General features: G+C 42.9%; 4 protein-coding genes across 11 annotated transcripts; 2 read left to right on the top strand and 2 right to left on the bottom strand.

Annotated features, from left to right (window-relative positions):
- Positions 1-185: 185 nt before the first annotated feature.
- Positions 186-6,237, bottom strand: LOC310816205 (uncharacterized protein). Of its 4 annotated transcripts, XM_083686255.1 has the most exons (11): positions 6,105-6,237; positions 5,351-5,942; positions 5,108-5,166; positions 4,720-4,871; positions 4,290-4,422; positions 3,836-4,108; positions 3,333-3,656; positions 2,276-2,433; positions 1,957-2,079; positions 1,760-1,849; positions 186-1,661 (listed from the first exon to the last, which is right to left on the bottom strand). In XM_083686255.1, the coding sequence occupies exons 3-11, from the start codon at positions 5,160-5,162 to the stop codon at positions 1,479-1,481; spliced, it is 1,491 nt and encodes a 496-aa protein (XP_083542381.1). In that variant the 5' UTR covers positions 5,163-5,166; positions 5,351-5,942; positions 6,105-6,237; the 3' UTR covers positions 186-1,478. The 4 variants fall into 4 exon arrangements, with proteins under 4 accessions (XP_083542381.1, XP_083542384.1, XP_083542383.1 ...); XM_083686258.1 differs by having other exon boundaries at positions 4,720-4,756; positions 5,351-6,225; XM_083686257.1 differs by lacking the exons at positions 5,351-5,942; positions 6,105-6,237 and having other exon boundaries at positions 4,720-4,756; positions 5,108-5,297.
- Positions 6,238-7,779: 1,542 nt separating this feature from the next.
- LOC310816203 (uncharacterized protein) lies at positions 7,780-13,617 on the bottom strand. Of its 5 annotated transcripts, none has more exons than XM_083686249.1 (10): positions 12,992-13,615; positions 12,749-12,807; positions 12,361-12,512; positions 11,875-12,007; positions 11,421-11,693; positions 10,918-11,241; positions 9,864-10,021; positions 9,545-9,667; positions 9,348-9,437; positions 7,780-9,249 (listed from the first exon to the last, which is right to left on the bottom strand). In XM_083686249.1, exons 2-10 carry the CDS (start codon positions 12,801-12,803, stop codon positions 9,067-9,069), a joined length of 1,491 nt encoding a protein of 496 aa, XP_083542375.1. In that variant the 5' UTR covers positions 12,804-12,807; positions 12,992-13,615; the 3' UTR covers positions 7,780-9,066. The 5 variants fall into 5 exon arrangements, with proteins under 5 accessions (XP_083542375.1, XP_083542379.1, XP_083542376.1 ...); XM_083686253.1 differs by having other exon boundaries at positions 12,361-12,397; positions 12,992-13,614; XM_083686250.1 differs by having other exon boundaries at positions 12,361-12,433; positions 12,749-13,617.
- A 467-nt stretch (positions 13,618-14,084) lies between these two features.
- LOC310816493 (uncharacterized protein) lies at positions 14,085-18,562 on the top strand. Its single transcript, XM_083686725.1, has 10 exons — positions 14,085-14,279; positions 14,884-14,950; positions 15,195-15,328; positions 15,481-15,616; positions 15,787-16,071; positions 16,345-16,671; positions 16,780-16,961; positions 17,057-17,152; positions 17,247-17,336; positions 17,542-18,562. Exons 2-10 carry the CDS (start codon positions 14,887-14,889, stop codon positions 17,755-17,757), a joined length of 1,530 nt encoding a protein of 509 aa, XP_083542851.1. The 5' UTR covers positions 14,085-14,279; positions 14,884-14,886; the 3' UTR covers positions 17,758-18,562.
- A 539-nt stretch (positions 18,563-19,101) lies between these two features.
- LOC310816004 (pre-mRNA-processing factor 19-like) lies at positions 19,102-24,556 on the top strand. Its single transcript, XM_083686001.1, has 16 exons — positions 19,102-19,275; positions 19,527-19,676; positions 19,880-19,956; positions 20,094-20,235; positions 20,827-20,900; positions 21,007-21,072; positions 21,303-21,344; positions 21,478-21,552; positions 21,706-21,781; positions 21,964-22,073; positions 22,373-22,528; positions 22,655-22,724; positions 22,819-22,992; positions 23,212-23,294; positions 23,537-23,642; positions 23,806-24,556. The coding sequence occupies exons 1-16, from the start codon at positions 19,257-19,259 to the stop codon at positions 23,901-23,903; spliced, it is 1,518 nt and encodes a 505-aa protein (XP_083542127.1). The 5' UTR covers positions 19,102-19,256; the 3' UTR covers positions 23,904-24,556.
- The last annotated feature ends 152 nt before the right edge of the window (positions 24,557-24,708 follow it).

Here is a 24,708-nt window from a genome sequence, read left to right as displayed (position 1 = left end):
GAAAATATGTTACTAGTCTACAATAATCATGGTGACAGCTAATGGTAACTAAGTTCACATGTGACAGCCGTTCTTGTGCAAGCTGTTCTTGTCCAGTTTGGTGGAGTTCCCACCGATGCAAGTTCAAGGATTTCAAGTCACTGAATTGTTTTTCGAGAAAGATTAGAAAATCAACACGCTCATAGCCCAACGAAAGAGATGTTTATTATATAGAATAACCTTTGTGTTAACACTTTACATTAAGGGCGTTTTGTTGTTAACATGAATAAACCATTTAGTAATACGTATACAATGCATACAGCGTTCTAATATATGTTTATTGCAGTATTAATAAAGAAACTTATAAACTATTGCCAATACTATTTGTTCATATCAATGAAGGGGTGACAAATTAACAAATTATTTAAGCAATTTTGTGGACTCGAGTTTCAAATTAAATCCTAATAATGGGCTTATTAATTATCATCAGTTAATAGTACTCAATGAATAGTTCTACCATTAATTAGTGAATAATAGTTGCCATATCATTAATGAATATATAAATGTATACCTTTAAAAAATCTAAAAGGCATGCTGAGTTCTTCTTCACTTACAATTCAAAGTGGTGCAATACAGTACAACATCATTATGGCAACATGTGTAAATTAAAACATAGGCAACACTTTAACACTGTGCATAGAGATTTCCCACATCATACCAATCAGACTTGGTGTTTCAGAGCACCGTAGATAGAAACAGCAGAGCAAAACAGCAGAGCAAATCAGCAGAGCAAACACAGTGATGCAGCACCAGGGTAGAGGCAATAGAATTGAGGCACACAAGGTGACAGTCAGAGTCAGGGATTGGTGAAACCAATAAGACAAAATCCCATTGGGTGTAGAGAATAGAACAAAGTGGACAATATCAGCACACGTACACCCCAGATGGCAGATTGCATTTAGAAGAGACACTACATAACTGACTACACCCCAAAGCCCCAGAGGTGTGCAGTGTTGCTCAGAAGTCTCATCCTGTCAGATGTACTTCCTGTCTGAGAGGTTAGAAAAGAGAATGGTATGTGGCCCATGTGCTCTCTCTACTAGATGGTATCTCTAGTCTGGCCTGGACACCAACAAGGCGGTCCTTGGCCAACGGCAGGTGCTATTTGGACATTGATGGACTAGCCATGTGGGATACATGTTCCCTCCATAGTTTCGTTTTGTATAAACTGTAGGTCACCACCACTACTTGAACTAAAAACTTAACAAAGAACTCAAAGCTGGAGTTGGCCAACCCAACGCTACAGGTCTGAGAAGTTAGAGGACTCCGTTGCCATGTTAGCCATGTTAGCTTTAGGGCTGACGGTAGGCCAGTTCGGAACAATCATGGATTGTCATACATAAAACATTCAAACTAAAACATCATGACATGTTGTGAAGGCACCTGAGAATAACTGATATAAATTTGTGACCAGATGAAAGGAAAGTTAGTGGGCTACTTTAGGGGAAGTTAAGTTTGTCAGAGGTATAGACATCACAGCTGGGCGTGTCAGAGCTGAGAGGTAGGGTAGAAAGGTAGTCGAGTCCCTTCGGGAGCTCAAACTGGGTCCCAGAGTCAGAGGAGAGGCAGTCTGAACCCAGGCGGAAGGACGGAGCCGCGCCCTCTTCCCTTATCGCCGACGCCTAGACAGAGGTAGACAAGTAATGATACATTTACATGACACTTGACATCACAAAGACACTTTTAATTTGAGTAGGTTTGTGTGGGGGATTTTGTATACCTCAGGTTGTGGGGAAGTCACATGGGTAGTGGTCATGTTGGATGGATTTGACTGAATGAGACTGTATTTGTCCACAGTGCCTCTGTAAGTCTGAGGGAATAAAACAACACACATAAACAAGTTAAAGAGTATGAGTGTGTGTGGGAGAGGAGAAGAGAGGAGATATTCTTTCTTGAGAGCAAAATAAAATGACCTACCGGTGGACACTTAACACTGAGAGCATCAGGTTGACTGAAGTAACTTGGGCGTGAGGGCTGGCTGGGGTAACTTGGGCGTGAGGGCTGGCTGGGGTAACTTGGGCCTGGAGGTTGACTGGAATTCTACAATTCATACACAGATATTAACAAACAATCCAGATAGGATATTTAAAAGAAAAACAAACATGGGCTCAACTCACTCTGACCATATCAATTTCCTCTCTGATTCCTCTCTTGGCATTCTTATCTAGATATACTACATAATCCATGCACACATTGTTGCAGAAAAACACAAGGTTAAGTTTGTGGTTCTACGTACATCATGGTAACCCACAGTCTGCCCAGGTGTGTTAGCGGAGTTGTCAGGTTTGGAGGTGTTCTTCTTACAGCAACACTTCTTCATGCAACAGCAACAACCCACCAGAGCAATGATAATGATGACCAAAACAATATAAACCCATGCAGGAACAGGTGCCGCTGTTGAGGGACGAAAGGAGAAGAAGAGAGAAGGAGAGAAATTGATAGACGTCAAAGAATGTCAACACTATATCACATACAATGCAGAGAAAAGGTATGTGAACCCCTACAGTTTTCCCATTTTGTTACACTGGAGCCTGAAATTAAAATGCATTTATTTCGATTTGTTTAAACTGATCTACACAATCTACCCCACGCATTCAAAGTGAAACAACTAATATAGAAAATGTATAGAAATAGTTCCAAATAAATAACCAACATGTCCTGTGTGAATAAGCATGTGAACCATTGGCAATGGCAAACCAAAATGGGTAATAAGCACACAAATGACCCTACTCATTTACACAACAGTAGGATGGACTCCCATCTGTGCGCAACAGAACAGTGGTTCATATTTATAAATAAACATGAATCTCTCTGAAAGGTTCCTGTTCATCAAGGCCAGATTATTATTGAAAAAGAAAGACTTCCCATTCCAGCATTTGGTTTCCCCACAAATCATTTGATACTCAATCACGTAACACTGCTAAAGTGTAGCCAAAAAAGTACTAGATTCATTTTTAATTTTATTCAAACATTTCAATGATTTTTGGCATTTTTATCTAATCTGATTTCAGAAAACAACGTTTTCTAAACGTGTACAAGCAATGTTTGAGGCTTTTTTTTCTTATTTTTTTAATAAGTAGTGTACATTCAATCCACATTCAGGATTTTCTGTTTATTGAGACAGAATGGAATGAGATGGGGAACACTGATAGATTGGAGAAAAAGTTTAGAAAGATGCATGGACGGGGAGCGTTGTCGCGACACCATGACAGAAGCAGAAGCCTTTCTCGCCTGAACCAGATGTCCTCTAATATCACAATTTTTAATCTGTAGATGACAGATAAATCACTCACCGTTCACCTTCAGCTCCACCACCAGGGCCAAGTTGTTGTTCTGGTCTCTGAGCTCAAACCTGCCAGAATCATGGGATTTAAGTCCAATGATCTCAACCGCAAATGTGGGCACCACAGAACTCAGCAGCACAATCCTCCCATAAGTCATGTCCGCCTCTGGCACATCCCATCCGGCAAACTCCACTAGCCTGCCCTCCTCCATTAGTATTATGGGCTCTTCTTCCCACTCCTCAGGTGTGAAGGTTAGGCTGCACAGGGCAGGATCCAGAGCGAAAGTGAATCTGAAGTCTACATTCTCGTCTTTAATGTAAAACTCTTCCCACTCTGGATCAGGAGAAACATAGGAGGGTGAACAAACAAGACAGAGAGCGCAAGAGAGCGAGAGAGAGAGAGAGAGAGAGAGAGAGAGAGAATATGAGACAATCATTGAGACTGAATGAGTGAGAGTCGCAATAAAATGATGGTGAGGGGACGATAAGAAAATCAGCAGTCTATTTCTTTACCTGTGACCTTGAGCCGAGTTCTTGACAAGGTCTCTCTGTCACGGGTTCTAAATGTGTAGTAGCCCTGTTCTGCCTGGGTAAGTTTCTTGATTATAAAGTGTTCATCATCCACTTCCCCAATGCCACCCATGCTGAATCCAGCCTGGGTGCTGTTCCACAGGACCACTGCCTTACTGGGAGCATCCAGGGGGGACAGTTCCAGAGAGGCTGCATTTTTGGGCAACTTAAAGGTGTGATAATCTCCATACTTCTTTGTTTCCTTGTAAGAGCAATCTGAGAGTCAGGGAGCGTGGGACAAAGAGGGGGAGATGCAGAGGGAAGGAGAGAGACCTGTTGAGTCTGCTAAAGAATAACCAGGACCATTATGAAATGACATACATATCAGTACATTATTTTATTACATAAGTGTAATTGTTCTACTGGTGGTCATAGTTCAAATTGAGGGCATTCTTACCTGTAACTTTCAGTACAAGGACATCATATGACTGGCCACTATTAAGCACAACAGAGAAAGTCCCCTCATCCTTCTCTGTTACTCTTGGTACTCTAAAGGTCCCAAAGGTGTTTTTGTAGCGTCGGTCCTTAAGCTGGAGATGAGAAGGACAAGAGAACATCCTGTAAAGATTGGTGAGTGCAGGAAATCTAAATAATGCACCCTTTCTACTATACGACCTATGAACTGTCTGTCTTTCACACAATCACTGTGCATGTTGTATTATACTGTATTGTCTGTCTTGTGTCATTGCTGTTGGTGAATGTTGAGCTCTTCATACTGTACTGTAAATTAATTGGTTGTGGCAATAAAAGGATCTGCTTCAGTACCCTTTAGTTTAAGGTTTAGTTTTGCTGTAATTCCACTAATGACAGGCAATATGTTTTGTTACCTGATTTTGGTCCATCACAAGTTTCCTGGACCCATATCTGCGGGAATTTGGGGTGAAGAACAGTTTGTTGTCGCTAAGATAGGATTGAACATCATCTGGCATAAAGAGGTCTCCGCCATAACACACATGGTTTTCTAATATCTTAGCAGAACCTGAGAGAAAACAAATTGGCAGAGGAGAGAATGAGTGGATGGATCACCTGCAGCGATCCATCCTAGGTAGTAGCCCGAGTGGACCTCCCAACTGAACTGTACCGCAGAAGTCATCACCCCCTCGGCAGCTCCACTACAAGCCACACCCAAGACTACAAAAGTACAGCTGTCAGGTCCGCTCGGGCTGCCTAGATGTAGGTGCCATTCACCAAATTACAGCTGGTATCCGAACTCACCTTCCCAAAAATATGAAGAAGCACCCAGTAAAAGGCCAACCCACCAGAGAAACATGACCCTGAGGGGACACAAACATGAATGCTCATGTTGAATGCGCATGAAATCTACTTTCTGTTTTAGTTTACAGCAGCACTACTAGGACTAGTGCTAGGACTAGCTAGCTGTTGTGTTGTCTAACTAAATCAGGCTAAATTAGCTAACAAGCCATAGTGAATATGACGATAAAAAGATGGATAGCTCACAACTACAAATTCCGGACCAGGCAATATTTGTTTTATTCCGGATTCTTCCGACGTATCTGTTTACTGCTGTGGTCGTCCGACGGTGCAGCGGTTGGGGGTTGAGGCTGGTTTGATTGGTAGATGGTATATGGCTACCGTTGTAATCCCGTCAATGTTGACTTCCGATTTTTTTCCACGAACCTTTGTAGCATTGAGCAGGGTGACAGTTCACAAGTGACAGTAAAGTGATGTTGAGCTAAAAATGAACGATAAGCGCATTTACGTTGACATTTGTCAGTGGTTTGAAACTACTTTGACGACTCTTGATACACCACCATGGCCGGGTTGTTGTTCTGGTCTCTGAACTCTAATAAGCCAGAATCATGGTGTTTAAGATCAGATATCTTGAGCCTAAATGTGTCTAAAAAACCCGGAATCTCTACCCACATAATCCTCTCCGAAAAAAACTCCCCATTGAAAAGCCCCCTCTTCATCACTTCTTTGGGCTTTATCTCCTCGTCAGGCGTGAAGGTCATGGTGCACAGGACAGGGTGCAGAGGGATAATGATGCTGAAGTCCTCGTGTGTGTTCATAGTAAAGAACTCTTGATGCTCTGAAAAAGAGACAGATAGAGACAGACAGATAGAGCATGAATAGGAAAAGTTGACAACAGGTGAAACATGACAAAATGAGTAAAAATGAGAAGTGACGGGTCAAAACAATGAGCAGTTTATGTTGCATATGGCGATTTTCCATCTGAAAACTCGCCCCTTACTTTCGACAGTGAGAAGAATTCTTGATATGAACTTCCCTTTGCTGTTCCTGACGGTATAGTAGCCTTGGTCTGCCTGAGTTAGTTTCTTCAATTCCCAGTAGCCATCCCTCTTCCCCCCCCTCCCCTTGACCCCAGCCTCAGTGCCGTTCCACAGGACCACTTGCTGAAAGGGAGAATCAGGAGGAGAAAACACCAACTCAAACTGATCTCCAGGCAAGACAAAGGAAAAACTTGTGCCATATGTTTGTGCTACTTTTTTGATGTTTTTATCACAATCTGAAAGAAGAAAAACAGAGAGAGAGAGAGAGAGAGAGAGAGAGAGAGAGAGAGAGAGAGAGAGAGAGAGAGAGAGAGAGAGAGTAAATTTCAAGTAGTAGATCTTCTTTGCTAATCTGAAACCAGACTTAATTTAGCTCACTTACACAAAAGTCATGCAGGGGCATGCAGGGCCTCGGTCAACCTTTCAATGAATACAGCTACATTTTGGCAACATTAAAGGCACAATCTGGGATTTGTTTTGCAATGGTCATTTCAATTCATGACAAATACCCATGATTCTTAATAAATATGATTAATAATATAATTAATAAAATGAAAACTGTCGTTCTTTATTACAACCCAAAATATGATTATTTCACTTCATTGTTTCATTCGTAAATAATGGCTTTGTAAACAAACAGTGGATGGCTTTGAAATGTGTTTCAAATGAACATTTCCATAGACTGTTAGTTCTTTCATTCAGAGCTTTGTCTATGAATTTGAGAGTAGTTTCACCAGCTACATCTCTCATCTTTATACCAAAACAAGGGGCCAGCCAGCCATCTGGCTGAAGAATTAATTAAGGATTGCAACATAAGATAGCATAGTTACCTTTGACTTTGACGGCGAGGACAGGCATAGTACTGTTAGAAAATGGTATTGAGACAGAATATGTGCCCTCATCTTTTTCGGTCACATCAAGTAATTTTAAGGTACTACTGTTCATTTGGTACCGAGAGTCCATAATCTAGACACAAGAAAACACACACACACACACACACACACACACACACACACACACACACACACACACACACACACACACATTTGTTCTGGGAACAAACCAAATGGCAATTAGGTAGAAAATCAAATGTAAACTTCAGTATTCTGTCATACATTCATTTTAATTTTCAAAAAGATAAACGTGCCTAGATCGGGCTGCCTAGATGTAGGTGCCATTCACCAAATTATAGCTGGTATCCGAACTCACCTTCCCAAAAATATGAAGAAGCACCCAGTAAAAGGCCTACCCACCAGAGAAACATGACCTTGATGGGACACAAACATGAATGCTCATGAATCACATGAAAGAAATCACTTTCTTTCTAGTTTACAGCAGCACGACTCCTCCGAGCTGCTGTGTTGTCTAACTAAATCAGGCTATGTTTATGTTTACGTGTACGTTGACTTCGACTTTTTCCACGAACCTTTGTAGCATTGAGCAGGGAAAATATGTTACTAGTCTACAATAATCATGGTGACAGCTAATGGTAACTAAGTTCACATGTGACAGCCGTTCTTGTGCAAGCTGTTCTTGTCCAGTTTGGTGGAGTTCCCACCGATGCAAGTTCAAGGATTTCAAGTCACTGAATTGTTTTTCGAGAAAGATTAGAAAATCAACACGCTCATAGCCCAACGAAAGAGATGTTTATTATATAGAATAACCTTTGTGTTAACACTTTACATTAAGGGCGCTTTGTTGTTAACATGAATAAACCATTTAGTAATACGTATACAATGCATACAGCGTTCTAATATATGTTTATTGCAGTATTAATAAAGAAACTTATAAACTATTGCCAATACTATTTGTTCATATCAATGAAGGGGTGACAAATTAACAAATTATTTAAGCAATTTTGTGGACTCGAGTTTCAAATTAAATCCTAATAATGGGCTTATTAATTATCATCAGTTAATAGTACTCAATGAATAGTTCTACCATTAATTAGTGAATAATAGTTGCCATATATTAATGAATATATAAATGTATACCTTTAAAAAATCTAAAAGGCATGCTGAGTTCTTCTTCACTTACAATTCAAAGTGGTGCAATACAGTACAACATCATTATGGCAACATGTGTAAATTAAAACATAGGCAACACTTTAACACTGTGCATAGAGATTTCCCACATCATACCAATCAGACTTGGTGTTTCAGAGCACCGTAGATAGAAACAGCAGAGCAAAACAGCAGAGCAAATCAGCAGAGCAAACACAGTGATGCAGCACCAGGGTAGAGGCAATAGAATTGAGGCACACAAGGTGACAGTCAGAGTCAGGGATTGGTGAAACCAATAAGACAAAATCCCATTGGGTGTAGAGAATAGAACAAAGTGGACAATATCAGCACACGTACACCCCAGATGGCAGATTGCATTTAGAAGAGACACTACATAACTGACTACACCCCAAAGCCCCAGAGGTGTGCAGTGTTGCTCAGAAGTCTCATCCTGTCAGATGTACTTCCTGTCTGAGAGGTTAGAAAAGAGAATGGTATGTGGCCCATGTGCTCTCTCTACTAGATGGTATCTCTAGTCTGGCCTGGACACCAACAAGGCGGTCCTTGGCCAACGGCAGGTGCTATTTGGACATTGATGGACTAGCCATGTGGGATACATGTTCCCTCCATAGTTTCGTTTTGTATAAACTGTAGGTCACCACCACTACTTGAACTAAAAACTTAACAAAGAACTCAAAGCTGGAGTTGGCCAACCCAACGCTACAGGTCTGAGAAGTTAGAGGACTCCGTTGCCATGTTAGCCATGTTAGCTTTAGGGCTGACGGTAGGCCAGTTCGGAACAATCATGGATTGTCATACATAAAACATTCAAACTAAAACATCATGACATGTTGTGAAGGCACCTGAGAATAACTGATATAAATTTGTGACCAGATGAAAGGAAAGTTAGTGGGCTACTTTAGGGGAAGTTAAGTTTGTCAGAGGTATAGACATCACAGCTGGGCGTGTCAGAGCTGAGAGGTAGGGTAGAAAGGTAGTCGAGTCCCTTCGGGAGCTCAAACTGGGTCCCAGAGTCAGAGGAGAGGCAGTCTGAACCCAGGCGGAAGGACGGAGCCGCGCCCTCTTCCCTTACCGCCGACGCCTAGACAGAGGTAGACAAGTAATGATACATTTACATGATACTTGACATAACAAAGACACTTTTAATTTGAGTAGGTTTGTGTGGGGGATTTTGTATACCTCAGGTTGTGGGGAAGTCACATGGGTAGTGGTCATGTTGGATGGATTTGACTGAATGAGACTGTATTTGTCCACAGTGCCTCTGTAAGTCTGAGGGAATAAAACAACACACATAAACAAGTTAAAGAGTATGAGTGTGTGTGGGAGAGGAGAAGAGAGGAGATATTCTTTCTTGAGAGCAAAATAAAATGACCTACCGGTGGACACTTAACACTGAGAGCATCAGGTTGACTGAAGTAACTTGGGCGTGAGGGCTGGCTGGGGTAACTTGGGCGTGAGGGCTGGCTGGGGTAACTTGGGCCTGGAGGTTGACTGGAATTCTACAATTCATACACAGATATTAACAAACAATCCAGATAGGATATTTAAAAGAAAAACAAACATGGGCTCAACTCACTCTGACCATATCAATTTCCTCTCTGATTCCTCTCTTGGCATTCTTATCTAGATATACTACATAATCCATGCACACATTGTTGCAGAAAAACACAAGGTTAAGTTTGTGGTTCTACGTACATCATGGTAACCCACAGTCTGCCCAGGTGTGTTAGCGGAGTTGTCAGGTTTGGAGGTGTTCTTCTTACAGCAACACTTCTTCATGCAACAGCAACAACCCACCAGAGCAATGATAATGATGACCAAAACAATATAAACCCATGCAGGAACAGGTGCCGCTGTTGAGGGACGAAAGGAGAAGAAGAGAGAAGGAGAGAAATTGATAGACGTCAAAGAATGTCAACACTATATCACATACAATGCAGAGAAAAGGTATGTGAACCCCTACAGTTTTCCCATTTTGTTACACTGGAGCCTGAAATTAAAATGCATTTATTTCGATTTGTTTAAACTGATCTACACAATCTACCCCACGCATTCAAAGTGAAACAACTAATATAGAAAATGTATAGAAATAGTTCCAAATAAATAACCAACATGTCCTGTGTGAATAAGCATGTGAACCATTGGCAATGGCAAACCAAAATGGGTAATAAGCACACAAATGACCCTACTCATTTACACAACAGTAGGATGGACTCCCATCTGTGCGCAACAGAACAGTGGTTCATATTTATAAATAAACATGAATCTCTCTGAAAGGTTCCTGTTCATCAAGGCCAGATTATTATTGAAAAAGAAAGACTTCCCATTCCAGCATTTGGTTTCCCCACAAATCATTTGATACTCAATCACGTAACACTGCTAAAGTGTAGCCAAAAAAGTACTAGATTCATTTTTAATTTTATTCAAACATTTCAATGATTTTTGGCATTTTTATCTAATCTGATTTCAGAAAACGTTTTCTAAACGTGTACAAGCAATGTTTGAGGCTTTTTTTTCTTATTTTTTTAATAAGTAGTGTACATTCAATCCACATTCAGGATTTTCTGTTTATTGAGACAGAATGGAATGAGATGGGGAACACTGATAGATTGGAGAAAAAGTTTAGAAAGATGCATGGACGGGGAGCGTTGTCGCGACACCATGACAGAAGCAGAAGCCTTTCTCGCCTGAACCAGATGTCCTCTAATATCACAATTTTTAATCTGTAGATGACAGATAAATCACTCACCGTTCACCTTCAGCTCCACCACCAGGGCCAAGTTGTTGTTCTGGTCTCTGAGCTCAAACCTGCCAGAATCATGGGATTTAAGTCCAATGATCTCAACCGCAAATGTGGGCACCACAGAACTCAGCAGCACAATCCTCCCATAAGTCATGTCCGCCTCTGGCACATCCCATCCGGCAAACTCCACTAGCCTGCCCTCCTCCATTAGTATTATGGGCTCTTCTTCCCACTCCTCAGGTGTGAAGGTTAGGCTGCACAGGGCAGGATCCAGAGCGAAAGTGAATCTGAAGTCTACATTCTCGTCTTTAATGTAAAACTCTTCCCACTCTGGATCAGGAGAAACATAGGAGGGTGAACAAACAAGACAGAGAGCGCAAGAGAGCGAGAGAGAGAGAGAGAGAGAGAGAGAGAGAGAATATGAGACAATCATTGAGACTGAATGAGTGAGAGTCGCAATAAAATGATGGTGAGGGGACGATAAGAAAATCAGCAGTCTATTTCTTTACCTGTGACCTTGAGCCGAGTTCTTGACAAGGTGTTCCTGTCACGGGTTCTAAATGTGTAGTAGCCCTGTTCTGCCTGGGTAAGTTTCTTGATTATAAAGTGTTCATCATCCACTTCCCCAATGCCACCCATGCTGAATCCAGCCTGGGTGCTGTTCCACAGGACCACTGCCTTACTGGGAGCATCCAGGGGGGACAGTTCCAGAGAGGCTGCATTTTTGGGCAACTTAAAGGTGTGATAATCTCCATACTTCTTTGTTTCCCTGTGAGAGCAATCTGAGAGTCAGGGAGCGTGGGACAAAGAGGGGGAGATGCAGAGGGAAGGAGAGAGACCTGTTGAGTCTGCTAAAGAATAACCAGGACCATTACGAAATGACATACATATCAGTACATTATTTTATTACATAAGTGTAATTGTTCTACTGGTGGTCATAGTTCAAATTGAGGGCATTCTTACCTATAACTTTCAGTATAAGGACATCATATGACTGGCCACTATTAAGCACAACAGAGAAAGTCCCCTCATCCTTCTCTGTTACTCTTGGTACTCTCAAGGTCCCAAAGGTGTTTTTGTAGCGTCGGTCCTTAAGCTGGAGATGAGAAGGACAAGAGAACATCCTGTAAAGATTGGTGAGTGCAGGAAATCTAAATAATGCACCCTTTCTACTATACGACCTATGAACTGTCTGTCTTTCACACAATCACTGTGCATGTTGTATTATACTGTATTGTCTGTCTTGTGTCATTGCTGTTGGTGAATGTTGAGCTCTTCATGCTGTACTGTAAATTAATTGGTTGTGGCAATAAAAGGATCTGCTTCAGTACCCTTTAGTTTAAGGTTTAGTTTTGCTGTAATTCCACTAATGACAGGCAATATGTTTTGTTACCTGATTTTGGTTTGATTTTTTTTTTAGGGGGGGGGGGGGGGGGTAAAACTCCTCACCTTAAGATTATCCATCACAAGTTTCCTGGACCCATATCTGCGGGAATTTGGGGTGAAGAACAGTTTGTTGTCGCTAAGATAGGATTGAACATCATCTGGCATAATAAGGTCTCCGCCATAACACACATGGTTTTCTAATATCTTAGCAGAACCTGAGAGAAAACAAATTGGCAGAGGAGAGAATGAGTGGATGGATCACCTGCAGCGATCCATCCTAGGTAGTAGCCCGAGTGGACCTCCCAACTGAACTGTACCGCAGAAGTCATCACCCCCTCGGCAGCTCCACTACAAGCCACACCCAAGACTACAAAAGTACAGCTGTCAGGTCCGCTCGGGCTGCCTAGATGTAGGTGCCATTCACCAAATTACAGCTGGTATCCGAACTCACCTTCCCAAAAATATGAAGAAGCACCCAGTAAAAGGCCAACCCACCAGAGAAACATGACCCTGAGGGGACACAAACATGAATGCTCATGTTGAATGCGCATGAAATCTACTTTCTGTTTTAGTTTACAGCAGCACTACTAGGACTAGTGCTAGGACTAGCTAGCTGTTGTGTTGTCTAACTAAATCAGGCTAAATTAGCTAACAAGCCATGGTGAATATGACGATAAAAAGATGGATAGCTCACAACTACAAATTCCGGACCAGGCAATATTTGTTTTATTCCGGATTCTTCCGACGTATCTGTTTACTGCTGTGGTCGTCCGACGGTGCAGCGGTTGGGGGTTGAGGCTGGTTTGATTGGTAGATGGTATATGGCTACCGTTGTAATCCCGTCAATGTTGACTTCCGATTTTTTTCCACGAACCTTTGTAGCATTGAGCAGGGTGACAGTTCACAAGTGACAGTAAAGTGATGTAAAAATGAACGATAAGCGCATTTACGTTGACATTTGTCAGTGGTTTGAAACTACTTTGACGACTCTTGATACACGGTGTGGTATCTGTCAGTCTGTCAGGGAAGGAAAGTGGAGTTCTCGTAGCTAAACGGGAGTTGACTTCGAGATTACCACGGTAGCCGTATCTCATCTAACCATCACCCATTTGTTGTGCGAACATATTGTTCCTCCTTGTTAAAACCACTTTGGTGCTTTGAATTTCTAAATAGCGCAGTTACCATATAGATATCTATTTGACTACCTTAAAAAAAAGTTGCAAGCCGTTGTCTTGTCCAGTTTGGTAGAGTTCCCACTCGACTTCACTTCACTCACCGATCCAAGTTCTGGATTTCAAGCCACTGAATTGTTTTTAGAGAAAGATGTAGTCAGCTGGTGTCATACATTAGAAAATCAACACGCTCATAGCCCAACGAAAGAGATGTTTATTATATAGAATAACCTTTATGTTAACACTTTACAATACGGATGTATTGGGGTTTTTATAAGACTGTTTATTTGCCATGCAATCAATTCTCATCAATTGTAGGAATGTGGTAGTTTTTGCACTGACTTGCAAATATATGTACAACATTACTTCTTGTTAATAACATATTAGTTAAGCAATTTTGTGGACTCGTTTCAAATTAAATCCTAATTCATGGGCTTATTAATTATCATCAGTTAATAGTATTTAATGAATAGTGAACATATTTTGTGATCCTTATTGTAAAGTGGCAACACCTCATGTTTTCTTAATAACCACTTCTTGATGAAGTGCTTAATAAGCATTAGTTATTGGTAATTAATATATAATTAATAGGGTGATTTATAGATCATATAATCAGCCAATCGACTACTGTACGTTCTCCTCCCTACTGGTTACGTAGAACGCACTGAGAGCTGAGGAGGACACACCCTCGCTCATGCGCATACGAGGAGAAAGAAAATCCGCTAGCCTGTCTAATAATACACTTGATAATTAAAAATAGCCTTTAAGTAGGCCGACCTCTTGTTGTTATTTGTTTTACCTTTAACACAGGTAAGTCGATGTCTGCATGTCATGTTATTAGATAACTCCTGGAAATGATTGAACTAATTCTGCTGTCGTTTCAGTATGCCGTCAATAACAGTGTATGCATGGGCAGTATAAGCATGGCAATAATGTGTCAAGGCTGCGATTAATACAGCATAATCCGACACAATAATCCGTGAAATAGGCTTTTTGCACCCGTGTGCTGTTGAGTTTGTGATTGATGAGAACAGTATTTGTTGGCTCGGTGTTAAGGAGTGGGGAAGAATAACAATTGTGTACACTACAGTATACTGTACTGTTTTCACCTGTGTCACTTTAATAAGTGTCTGTAATAACCTCCCAAAGTCAAGGAGAGGCCTATGTTGATAGATGAAATATTGAGTACTACAATCCTGTTTATGTCTGCTCTTCATTATTTGCTTCTTTATTATTGGAGTAGAATTTGAACAGACTATCCACAACCTTAACATAACCAACAATGAAATCTGTTTTTGAAATGATTTTTGTACATGTAATGGGCATGTAATGGGCAAAAAAACATTTTTAGATCCAAGTTAACTTAACCACCCAGATATAATTTATCCCCATACAAACTGTCTTCTCTCCACAGAACATGCCCCTGTGTGTCCTACTGAGTGTCCTCCTCAAAGTCTCTGTGTCATTTGGTAAGTTTTTCTGTTTGATAGCAGAGAGCTACAGTTAGTGACTATAGTTAGTGTCTGCCTATGTCTGAGCAATATGTTTGAATAATTAAATAGAGCTTCTCTTTGTCTCCCTCTCTTCCTAGGTTTCTCATTAGGTGAGTTTTGTGTCATTGTTCCTCCACAAAATGTGAATCCTTCTAAATTCCGGACAGGAATGTGTTATTGGCGACCTGACCCTTTTCCTCTCCAGTTGATATTGTACCATTTTCCTTCTCAGGTGGGAATGAAGACAACCAGATACTGTGTTCCGGCCGGGAGTTTCAACTGCCAGTCTACTCAAGGTCAAGGATTGTGACGTTCACCCCTAACTCTCCCCGTGGGCCAAGAAGAGTGATACTGGAGAACAACGATGTGAGTGAGGGAGTGACTGGTTCAGTGGTGTGTGTGTGTGTGTGTGTGTATGTGTGTGTGTGTGTGGTTGTGTGTGTGTGTGTGTGTGTGTGTGTGTGTGTGTGTGTGTGTGTGTAAGTCAGAATAATTCCTCCATTGTCGTTCTTTTGTAGTTGAAGGACCCTCGATTTGAGTGGACCAGAGATAGGACACTGTTGTTGAAGGAAGTCACAAATAGTGACGCAGGACTCTACTCTATCAAACTGCCCTCTGGATTCACCTACGAGACTGTTCGCCTCACTGTCTCAGGTACACCTCCCTTATCCTGCCTTTCTCTCCCTCTTTTTCTCCCTCACCTTTTCCTGTCTCTGTTTTATTTTACTGCAACTGAGTTTATAAGATTGTATTATGTGGAAAATGTGGATTGTAATGCTATTTCATATTCTCCGCTTTCTTTCTCTGTCCCCTCCCTTTCTCAGAATGTATAAAAACCTTCAGACGGGGATATGGGGAGACCTTTCAGCACAACATCCCCAGAGATGGCTCCCTGCTGGAGTTCTCTCCCTGGGGCTCCCCCTCTGAGCACCAGCCGGTAGTGGTGTGGAACCGCACAGACCCTGAGGCCAGCAAGGGGGGGCGGGGGAGGCTGCAGCAGGATGGGAAAGTCTGGGTGGCTGAGAGGTTGACCCAGGCGGACCAGGGTAACTACACCCTCAGAGACGAGAACGGAAAGATCCTCTCTCGCAGCACTCTCACTGTCAACGGTGAGCACCGGAAGACGCTTTGAATGGAGGGATGGGGGAGAGAGAGAGAGAGAGAGAGAGACGCGTGGAAAGCTGAGGGAGGAGGAGAGAAAGTGAAATAAGATTTGAGAGGAATCTCACAAACGAATGGCCAAATCTAAACTCAATGTTTGTGTCTATCTGACCTTTCCTTTCATTCTGACACGCCTCCATTTTTTATTTTTTTTTCCCCCACTTTTTTCCTTTCCACTCTTTCCCATTCTCTCTCTCGTCATCACCCTCACATGGGTGCAGGTCATACCTTCAATGTGACCCGCTTCACTAAGGAGTCTCTAAACCTGCCCCTCTTTCTCCCTGTCACTCATGTCCACCTCATTTTTACCCCTACCCTGCACCCCACCGACGGGCCCCTTGACTCCCGAACCCTCCGCTCCCCTGTGCAGCTGATCAGGGATGGGAAGATAGTGGAGCAGGACCGGTACCGGAACCTTGTCTCGCTGGGCAGGAACGGTACCGTTAACGAGGTTGTCATCAGCAAGCTGAGTACAAAGCATGACGGGACGTACGACATCAAAGATCGGGATGGCAACCTGGTGTCCTCCACCTTTCTTCAGGTCATTGGTGAGTGACAGCTTGTGTGTGTGTGTGTGCGTGTGTGTGTGTGTGTGTGTGTGCGCGTGCGTGTGTGTGTCCTCCTCCTCCTCCTCCCTCATCTGTCTTTTCTTCTAGATAAAACAGCTAGATGGCGATCGGTCCTCAAGTCCATAACTGTCCCCTCGGGTATGTTTGTGTCGCTGGCTGGTTTCATCCTGTTTATGAAGCGCTACCCTAACTGCAGCATCTCCAAGATCATCAGCGGTCTGAGACCTGGCCACGCCCCAGCAGCTAACCCTCCAAGGGTCAACATCCAGGTAAGGGGACGTTATGAATGACAATAATGGCTGTACTGTGACTGTGCAGAATACAGTGGTTGTGATATTTAGTGTTTTGTTCATGTTGTAAACAGGAGTGCAGTCAGCCCAGTCCCCAGTCCTCTGGTATTTACAGTCAGTCTCAGGAGATGGGAACGCCAAGAAAATGGAGCGCCAGCCCTGCACATATGGTAGATAGACTTTGAAATTGTAAATGTTGACTCGTCTTTCTCCACTGTGTTTTATTTTCCATGTCGAATAAATGTGTATTTGTGTTTGTATCAGGGTTACACTCCTGTAGTGGACAGTGGACCACGGCCCTCCTCTGAGTCATTGAGAGCTGAGACTGCAACCACTCACACTCCCAGTACTGAGGTAAACACACTCTATCCTGTGTGTGTGTGTGTGTGTGTGTGTGTGTGTGTGTGTGTGTGTGTGTGTGTGCGAGCATGTGCATCCTCATTACACCAACAGAAAACATCTCTCTTGGTCTCTCTCTCATTCTCTCTCTCTCTCTCTCTCTCTCTCTCTCTCTCTCTCTCTCTCCTTCCTTTCTCATCATGGTTCTTTCGTTCCTCAGGGTACTGATGGCAGGGAGAGGGAGATCTCCTCCTCTGTTCCGGCCAGCTCAGACTGCCTCCACTCGTCTGAAGACTGTGTTCAGTTCCAGATCAAAAAGGAGGGAGCTAAAGAGAGATGTAGCCAAGGAAAAGACTACTTCTCCACCCTTCCACTGGACATAGATACCTCTGAGACCTGCAGCGTCTACACTTCCAACAAACTCAACTTCTTATAAAGCACAGAGTGGATTGAATACAAGTAAAGAGAGGGAGGAGAGATGACTGGATAGATAGAGACAGGTACCCAGTACGTGGTGAAATTGTTCATGACTGATTTTCTCACTAGTGCCTTCATTTTCAGAATCCTGGACCAGTTTGGTGTTAGTATGAAATCATTTGATATTATTCTCATTTAATTTTTTTTTAAACATGAGATGAGCAATATCGTACATTTTTGCACCCGTGTACTCTAGACACCTGAACAGGTAATGTTCTCAACATTCACTCCACCTACGGCTGTACCTACCTCTGAACCCTCAGGACCACACATTTTAACCTGTAACCTGTACTAGCTGTATATTTGCTCTTGTAAATAGATTTTGATGGAAATGTGTAAGGATGGCAGGCAAGGTTAGAGGAAAGATGAGTCATTGGAAGATAGAGAACCATATAAGGACATAGCAGTGGTTTCTAAACTTTACTGCATATCCAACTGCATATCCAAATGTGTTAGGTACTATTAATCAAGTAAATTAATGTAATTACGTAAATAAATCGTTACATATGTTTAACCCATTCATATGTATTAGTGACTGTGCACACTAACTGTTTATAGAAGCCTCTGACTGAACTGAAGCATAAAGAAAGGTAAACTGGTTTTGATTGATTTCAATTATGAGCATATGTTTAGATTTGTTATATGATTTCCACTAAATATCATCATTTGTCCTTTGTATATGAACTTTTACATGTCGTTAACTGCTCTGGAGTGTCTTTCCAACAGCCTACTGTCCAACGTTTTGTATGATGTGGGAAGTCACATTATTTGTTTTTGTGGATTATTTTCTTTTCACTCTTGTATAGTGTCCAAATATTTCTATTATGTAACCAGATTAAGTCTAATTAATTAAATAAAAACGAATTAGGGGGCTTACTGTTGTAATTTGTTTGACTCCAGATCAATATGTGCTTTAGCCAACTCCTACGATTATAAGAATAGGATTTTATTATGGTATCTGTGGGCAATAGATCACACTCTAGTTCTAGGATTCTAGTTCTTGTGCTATTCCTCTTAATAATCGCATTATGATACTTTAGTATTTCAGGCTTGTCATGTCCATAGGTTTCTGACCTTTTCCTCTGTATCTATATTATAACCAGATCGCTTTAGCTGAGATACAAGCGTATTACATAATAGTTAGTTTCTCCTTCTAAGCCTTCTGATTGTGACTATGCTAAAAAAAAAACAAGAGGATACAATTGCGCATAAACGTCAGTAGGGGGCGGTAGAGTGTTGTTACTGTTTCACTGTGCGGCATCTTTAGCAAAACGGAGAAGAAGACATCGTTGGATGACTGATACTATCCCAGAATGCAAAGGTCTTTGAAGCGGCAATGAAACGACAGCGTGCCGACTTGAACAAAACAAAAATAAAGTAGGCACGATAGTTGCCCTTACCTTGAAAAGTAGCCAACAAAGAGTGTCCAACTGCGAATTAGAGACGTGCACCTGAAAGATGTCTTTGGTTTGCGCAAGTAAGTTGAAGTTGCCATCATAATGATTGGAGGTAGCATTAGCTATGGTGGCTAACCAGCTAGCTAGCTAGCTAACGTTGTTAACCATTCGTAGACTTAAAACGCAGCTATCTGGTGCCACCGTTTCCAGTAACGTAGAATACCTGTTAGATACTAGGCAGTTGAATGAATCAATGATCATGTTTTGTGTGTCTTGAGTCCATCGGGCCAATGGTGCCGACTAGTATCACTAACCTCCACGCATCTTGCAGTTTCCAATGAGGTCCCGGAGCACCCGTGTGTCTCCCCGGTCTCGAACCTGGTATTTGAGCGCCGGTTGATTGAGAAGTACATCGCGGAGAATGGCGCAGACCCCATGAATGGTCAACCGCTGTCAGAGGAGCAACTTATTGACATCAAGGGTAAACAGACAGACGTTCAAGATGCACACATAGTAAACTATATAGGTTACATCACATTGTGAGAATATCACTGCACTGATGCGCTGACAACAGTGGCAACACCTTGTGATATTGATTTTGGCGTTCAAGGGTGACTACTTTGCAGTCCAGCAAAGATGTGCGTGATTCTAGTGAGCTAAATGTGTTATGTTGTTTTCTTGCAGTCTCTCACCCAATTCGACCAAAGGCTCCCTCAGCCACAAGTATACCTGCCATACTCAAGTCCCTGCAAGATGAGTGGGTGAGTGACAAGAACTAACAATGTGAAGCTAAAAGGCTTCCAAACACGTCTGTCGTTGGAAAATGTATACATGCATACCACTCTACCTTTATGGAATGGCAACTTTTTTTCCCTCTCTCCCTCTTTCCCTCTCTCAGGATGCGGTGATGCTGCACAGTTTCACTCTGAGGCAGCAGCTGCAGACGACGCGCCAGGAGCTCTCTCACGCCCTGTACCAGCACGACGCAGCCTGCAGAGTCATCGCCCGTCTCACCAAGGAGGTCACCGCCGCCAGAGAGGGTAAGAGAAAGCCACATTATATGTGATTCGCTAAATGTCCGACAAAAAAACGCCTAGTGGTGCCTTCGATTGAGCCACGACTTGCGAGTCGAATGCTGCCATTCCATTAAAAAATGGGTTAGAGTGCACTTCTGGAGTGGATTTCTCCTGGATTTATTTACCTTTCGCTCATTATTGAGAGTTGAGACACACATTTGGCACGGTTAGAAAGGTTAGATTCGCCCCTTTTTCTTGATTCTTTCGACAGCCATCGGAACTCAATATGTTTAGCGGTGCAAACAACTGAAAATGCAAACAACATGCCTTTGGCATGATTTGTTAACATGAATAAACCCTACAATTTGGAAAACATGTTTGTTATAGAATAATATTAATTGTAACACTGTCACACCACCAATTACACAATAACCTTGTGTAATTTCAGTACCAGCATATGTCTTAGAATGATTGGTTGTGCCATCCTCGGTCTCCAGAATGAATAAGTCTGCTCAGACAGGCGATCATTTTGTGTGTTTTTCATGGTGGTGACACACAATTTTTAATAGTTTATTGTTCGAGTACACTTACTCTTTGCCCTCTGTCATTCCACAGCTCTCGCCACACTCAAGCCTCAAGCCGGATTGATCGCCCCTCATGCTACCCCCGCCTCCCAGCCTGCCTCTGTGGTGAGTGATTGTCCTCGATTCCCATCCATCAAAAAAACAACATTGGGTGCTCTCTCTCTCTCTTTTTTCCCCTCAGTCTCACTGTTGCTCTCTCCCCCTCTCTCAGGGTGCTGGTGGTGAGCCCATGGAGATCAGCGAGCAGGTGGGAATGACCCCAGAGATCGTTCAGAAGGTAAGAGCTATTTTTCTCTTTGTTATTCCTCCTGTGACGTCATCACACCGCGACCCTCCTCTGTGAGAATGTGTTCATGATTGTGCAGGCTGATCGTCTAGATGGCAAATAAGTGGACAAGTGTGTAACATTTTTGTGGCAGGTATCAAAACATTTGTTGCATTTTAACCATTCTCACTGTTTCCCCCCCCCCCCCCCCATCTCTCTCTCTGCTACTCCTCTGTCTTCAGCTCCAAGACAAGGCCACTGTTCTCACCACTGAGAGAAAGAAGGTAATTTTGTTAGCTGTGTGTGTCATGACAAGGACTGCAAAGATGTGTGATCACTCTCTTTTTTTCAGTGCACCCACTCGTTATTTCTTCCGTTTCATTCTTTTTCTCTCCTTCTTTCTCTTTCTCTAACCAGAGGGGCAAGACCGTGCCAGAGGACCTGGTCAGATCTGAGGACCTGAGCAAGTACCGCCAAGTGGCCTCCCATGCTGTGAGTACTACTGTCTGTCCAGTATCTGTCTGTCTGGACTGTACTGATGCCTACGTAGTCGGACCGAGCTGCTTGCCTTTCACAAAAGGTGACGTTTGTGCGTGTTTGTACGTATAGTGAATGTTTTTCTCCCGCTTGTTCCCTTCTCTGTAGGGTCTTCACAGCGCCAGTGTCCCTGGAATCTTGTCTCTGGATCTGTGTCCCTCAGACACCAACAAAGTTCTTACCGGTACCCCTCTCTCACCCTTCTTTTATGTCTAAACAGATCTGTCAAGGATAGTGGACATTGTGCACTGAATCTATCCATCCACCGTAACTAGTTAGAGAATGGATGCTGTTATTGTTGAATTCCCCCTCGGATGATATTGAGTCTGTCTCTGTTAACCCTTTCATCCGTCTGTGTGTCGACAGGGGGAGCTGATAAGAACGTGGTGGTGTTTGATAAGAACGAGGAGCAGATTGTCGCCACCCTCAAGGGTCACACCAAGAAGGTCACCTCTGTCATCTACCACCCCTCCCAGGTACCCAGTACATTTCTACACCTGTCCTGGTTTCAAGCATCTAAACTCATCAAAATGAGTCATATAGAGGTTGTCAGACCAATTTGTATACAGGAAAACTTTAAGTTAAGAAAGACTTGGCTGATAAAATAACTGGTAAATCTTTTTTTACTGCGGTTAGATTGTTAACCTGCTCTAACTACGTTTTGATTTCCACTTCTTTCCCTCTCTTCACTTGACATCCTCCCCACACACACACACCTCTCTCTCTCTCTCTCCTATCTTTTCCTTCCCTCCCTTCCTCCCTCTCTGCTCGCCAGTCTGTGGTGTTCTCCGCCTCTCCGGACAGCACCATCCGAGTGTGGTCTGTTACCGGGGGCAACTGTGTCCAGGTGATTCGAGCTCATGAGGCGGGCGTGACCGGGCTCTCCCTCCACGCCACCGGAGACTACCTGCTCAGCTCCTCCGAGGACCAGGTCAGTCCATTCGTGTCAGTCCCCTGAGTCTGCTATGGTGTTGCAACACTTATCATAGACTCACTCACAAAGTTCACATGCCCTGATTAGGAGTCCATTATGATTTCATCTTTTTTCTTCTTTCAGTACTGGGCCTTCTCTGATATCCAGACCGGCCGAGTCCTTACTAAAGTCACCGATGAGGCCGCTGGCTGTGGTAAGTGTCTCTACAGACGTGTTGGAAAGCTGCTGTGCTGTGATGCTAGTTCCCTGTGTCACACACACACATTTCTGTCTCTCCCTTTCCACAGCTCTGACTTGTGCTCAGTTCCACCCTGATGGTCTTATTTTCGGGACTGGGACGGCGGACTCCCAGATTAAGATTTGGGATCTGAAGGAGCGCACCAATGTGGCCAACTTCCCCGGCCACTCTGGCCCGGTCACCTCCATCGCCTTCTCTGAGAACGGCTACTACCTGGCCACAGGTGAGTCGTCGTCGTCCCCACACACACACACACACACACACACACACACACATACGTTACCTGAGAGCAGTGTCATTTTACTTTAACTGGTAATGTTGCTGGTAAGGTTGTAAAACCTGTGAATGAATCATGTGATCATTGGGATACAGCTGTATCCAGATGTTGTGTTGGGATTGTTTGGAACAAACCCATCTGATCCTGTCTCCCTCTGTGCTGCAGGGGCCCAGGATAGCTCTGTGAAGCTGTGGGATCTGAGGAAACTGAAGAACTTCAAGACCATTGCTCTGGATAACAACTATGAGGTAAGACCCAATAAACCTCTGTTACATAATTACCTCTTCCATCTCTCTCTACAGACAGATATGGGTCTTCGAATTAACTCAATGGGTTACTGAGAAGAGTATTGCTTTGGGGGGTGAAGATTTCCATGTTTTATTTCACTCATGCTCTTCTTCCTGCCTCCCCTACTCACTCTTTGTGTTTCTTTCTGTCTCTCTCTCTCTCACACACACACTCACTCTCTCTCTCTCTCTCTCACTCTCAGGTGAAGTCTTTGGTGTTTGACCAGAGTGGTACATACCTGGCCGTGGGTGGATCTGACATCAGGGTCTACATCTGTAAGCAGTGGTCTGAGGTCCTCAACTTCTCTGGTGAGGAAAAACAACAACTCCTCCCTCACACCAGTCTTCTCCACGTACAACCCTCAGTTGTCCCTGTGTGTTCATAGTTGACCTTGTGTGTTCATTGTAGTCTCGTCAATGGCATGTATTATTCTATGGTGAGTCATCTAAATCATGTCTATCTTTTTTCCAGACCATACTGGACTTGTGACTGGTGTGGCATTCGGAGACAATGCTCAGTTCCTCACCTCCGCTGGAATGGACAGAAGCCTCAAGTTCTACAGCCTGTAGACTGGGTAGAGAGATGGAGGAAGAGGGGGGGGGGGACTATAAAATAGGTGGAGGTGGTTCGGTCTCACTAGAACTAGACCTGTGTGACCAATTGGGCTCACACTGGAACCACAACCGTTTTGGGGGGAAAAATGGACTGGTGACCATGCAGATGTGGGTTTTATATCAAATGATGTGATGTTTCTTGTATTACTGAGGTCCTTATCTCTGAAATGTGAGGCCTAAGCCAGAGAGTTCCAGACATTTTTTTTGCCAGCGATCATAAAACATTTAGGTTCATTTGAAATGTATTGATCTGTAGTTAGTTAGGATCCTAGGGTGGAGGAAGAACGGGTGCAGGAGTAATTTTCATGTTCTCTTCATATTCTCATTAAACAATGTTGTGCGACTCCCATTAGTTTACTTTTCAGTTGCGGCCATATGATTGGCTCTGCTGGTATTTTCTCTCTTGTCTTCAACTGTAAGTTTTGCCTCTTAACGCATCATTTCCTCATATACTTCTCCACCCTTTTATACAATAAATGACATTTTTGTAATAATGTTGAGCTATTTGCTTGATCAATGGAATGTAGTCTGCCCTAAGTTGTCTTCTAGCTTGTCTGAGGGCCAGTATATCTTTGATCACAATAAAGGCATTGTGTGCTCTCTTTGTACATGTTGTAGCAGTGTGGTTTTGGAAGGATTTGTTTTGAGAGATTTTGGACCCAGAACTTTCATGGGTTGAAGCCCTAAGTGATCTGGCCACATATATGACCCCCCCCCGTTCTTGTAGAATATGAATATTAAAAACGTATGCTTTCAGTCA

Source organism: Argentina silus (assembly GCF_951799395.1).
Source record: "Argentina silus genome assembly, chromosome: 15".
NCBI lineage: Eukaryota > Metazoa > Chordata > Actinopteri > Argentiniformes > Argentinidae > Argentina > Argentina silus.
This window is presented reverse-complemented; position numbering and strand designations above follow the sequence as displayed.

Coding starts and splice junctions, on each gene's coding strand:
- LOC310816205 (XM_083686255.1), bottom strand. CDS start 5,162: ATGTTTCTCTGGTGGGTTGGCCTTTTACTGGGTGCTTCTTCATATTTT. Junction 4,109..4,289: donor CCTTGTACTGAAAGTTACAG/GTAAGAATGCCC, acceptor CCTGACTCTCAG/ATTGCTCTTACAAGGAAACA. Junction 1,662..1,759: donor TGACTTCCCCACAACCTGAG/GTATACAAAATC, acceptor ACCTCTGTCTAG/GCGTCGGCGATAAGGGAAGA.
- LOC310816004 (XM_083686001.1), top strand. Junction 21,782..21,963: donor CACCAACAAAGTTCTTACCG/GTACCCCTCTCT, acceptor GTGTGTCGACAG/GGGGAGCTGATAAGAACGTG. Junction 22,529..22,654: donor TCAGCTCCTCCGAGGACCAG/GTCAGTCCATTC, acceptor TTCTTCTTTCAG/TACTGGGCCTTCTCTGATAT.
- LOC310816203 (XM_083686249.1), bottom strand. CDS start 12,803: ATGTTTCTCTGGTGGGTTGGCCTTTTACTGGGTGCTTCTTCATATTTT. Junction 12,513..12,748: donor TTCTTCATATTTTTGGGAAG/GTGAGTTCGGAT, acceptor GTTTTCTCTCAG/GTTCTGCTAAGATATTAGAA. Junction 11,242..11,420: donor AACTCGGCTCAAGGTCACAG/GTAAAGAAATAG, acceptor CTCCTGATCCAG/AGTGGGAAGAGTTTTACATT.
- LOC310816493 (XM_083686725.1), top strand. CDS start 14,887: ATGCCCCTGTGTGTCCTACTGAGTGTCCTCCTCAAAGTCTCTGTGTCA. Junction 17,153..17,246: donor GCGCCAGCCCTGCACATATG/GTAGATAGACTT, acceptor TGTTTGTATCAG/GGTTACACTCCTGTAGTGGA. Junction 17,337..17,541: donor CTCACACTCCCAGTACTGAG/GTAAACACACTC, acceptor TTCGTTCCTCAG/GGTACTGATGGCAGGGAGAG.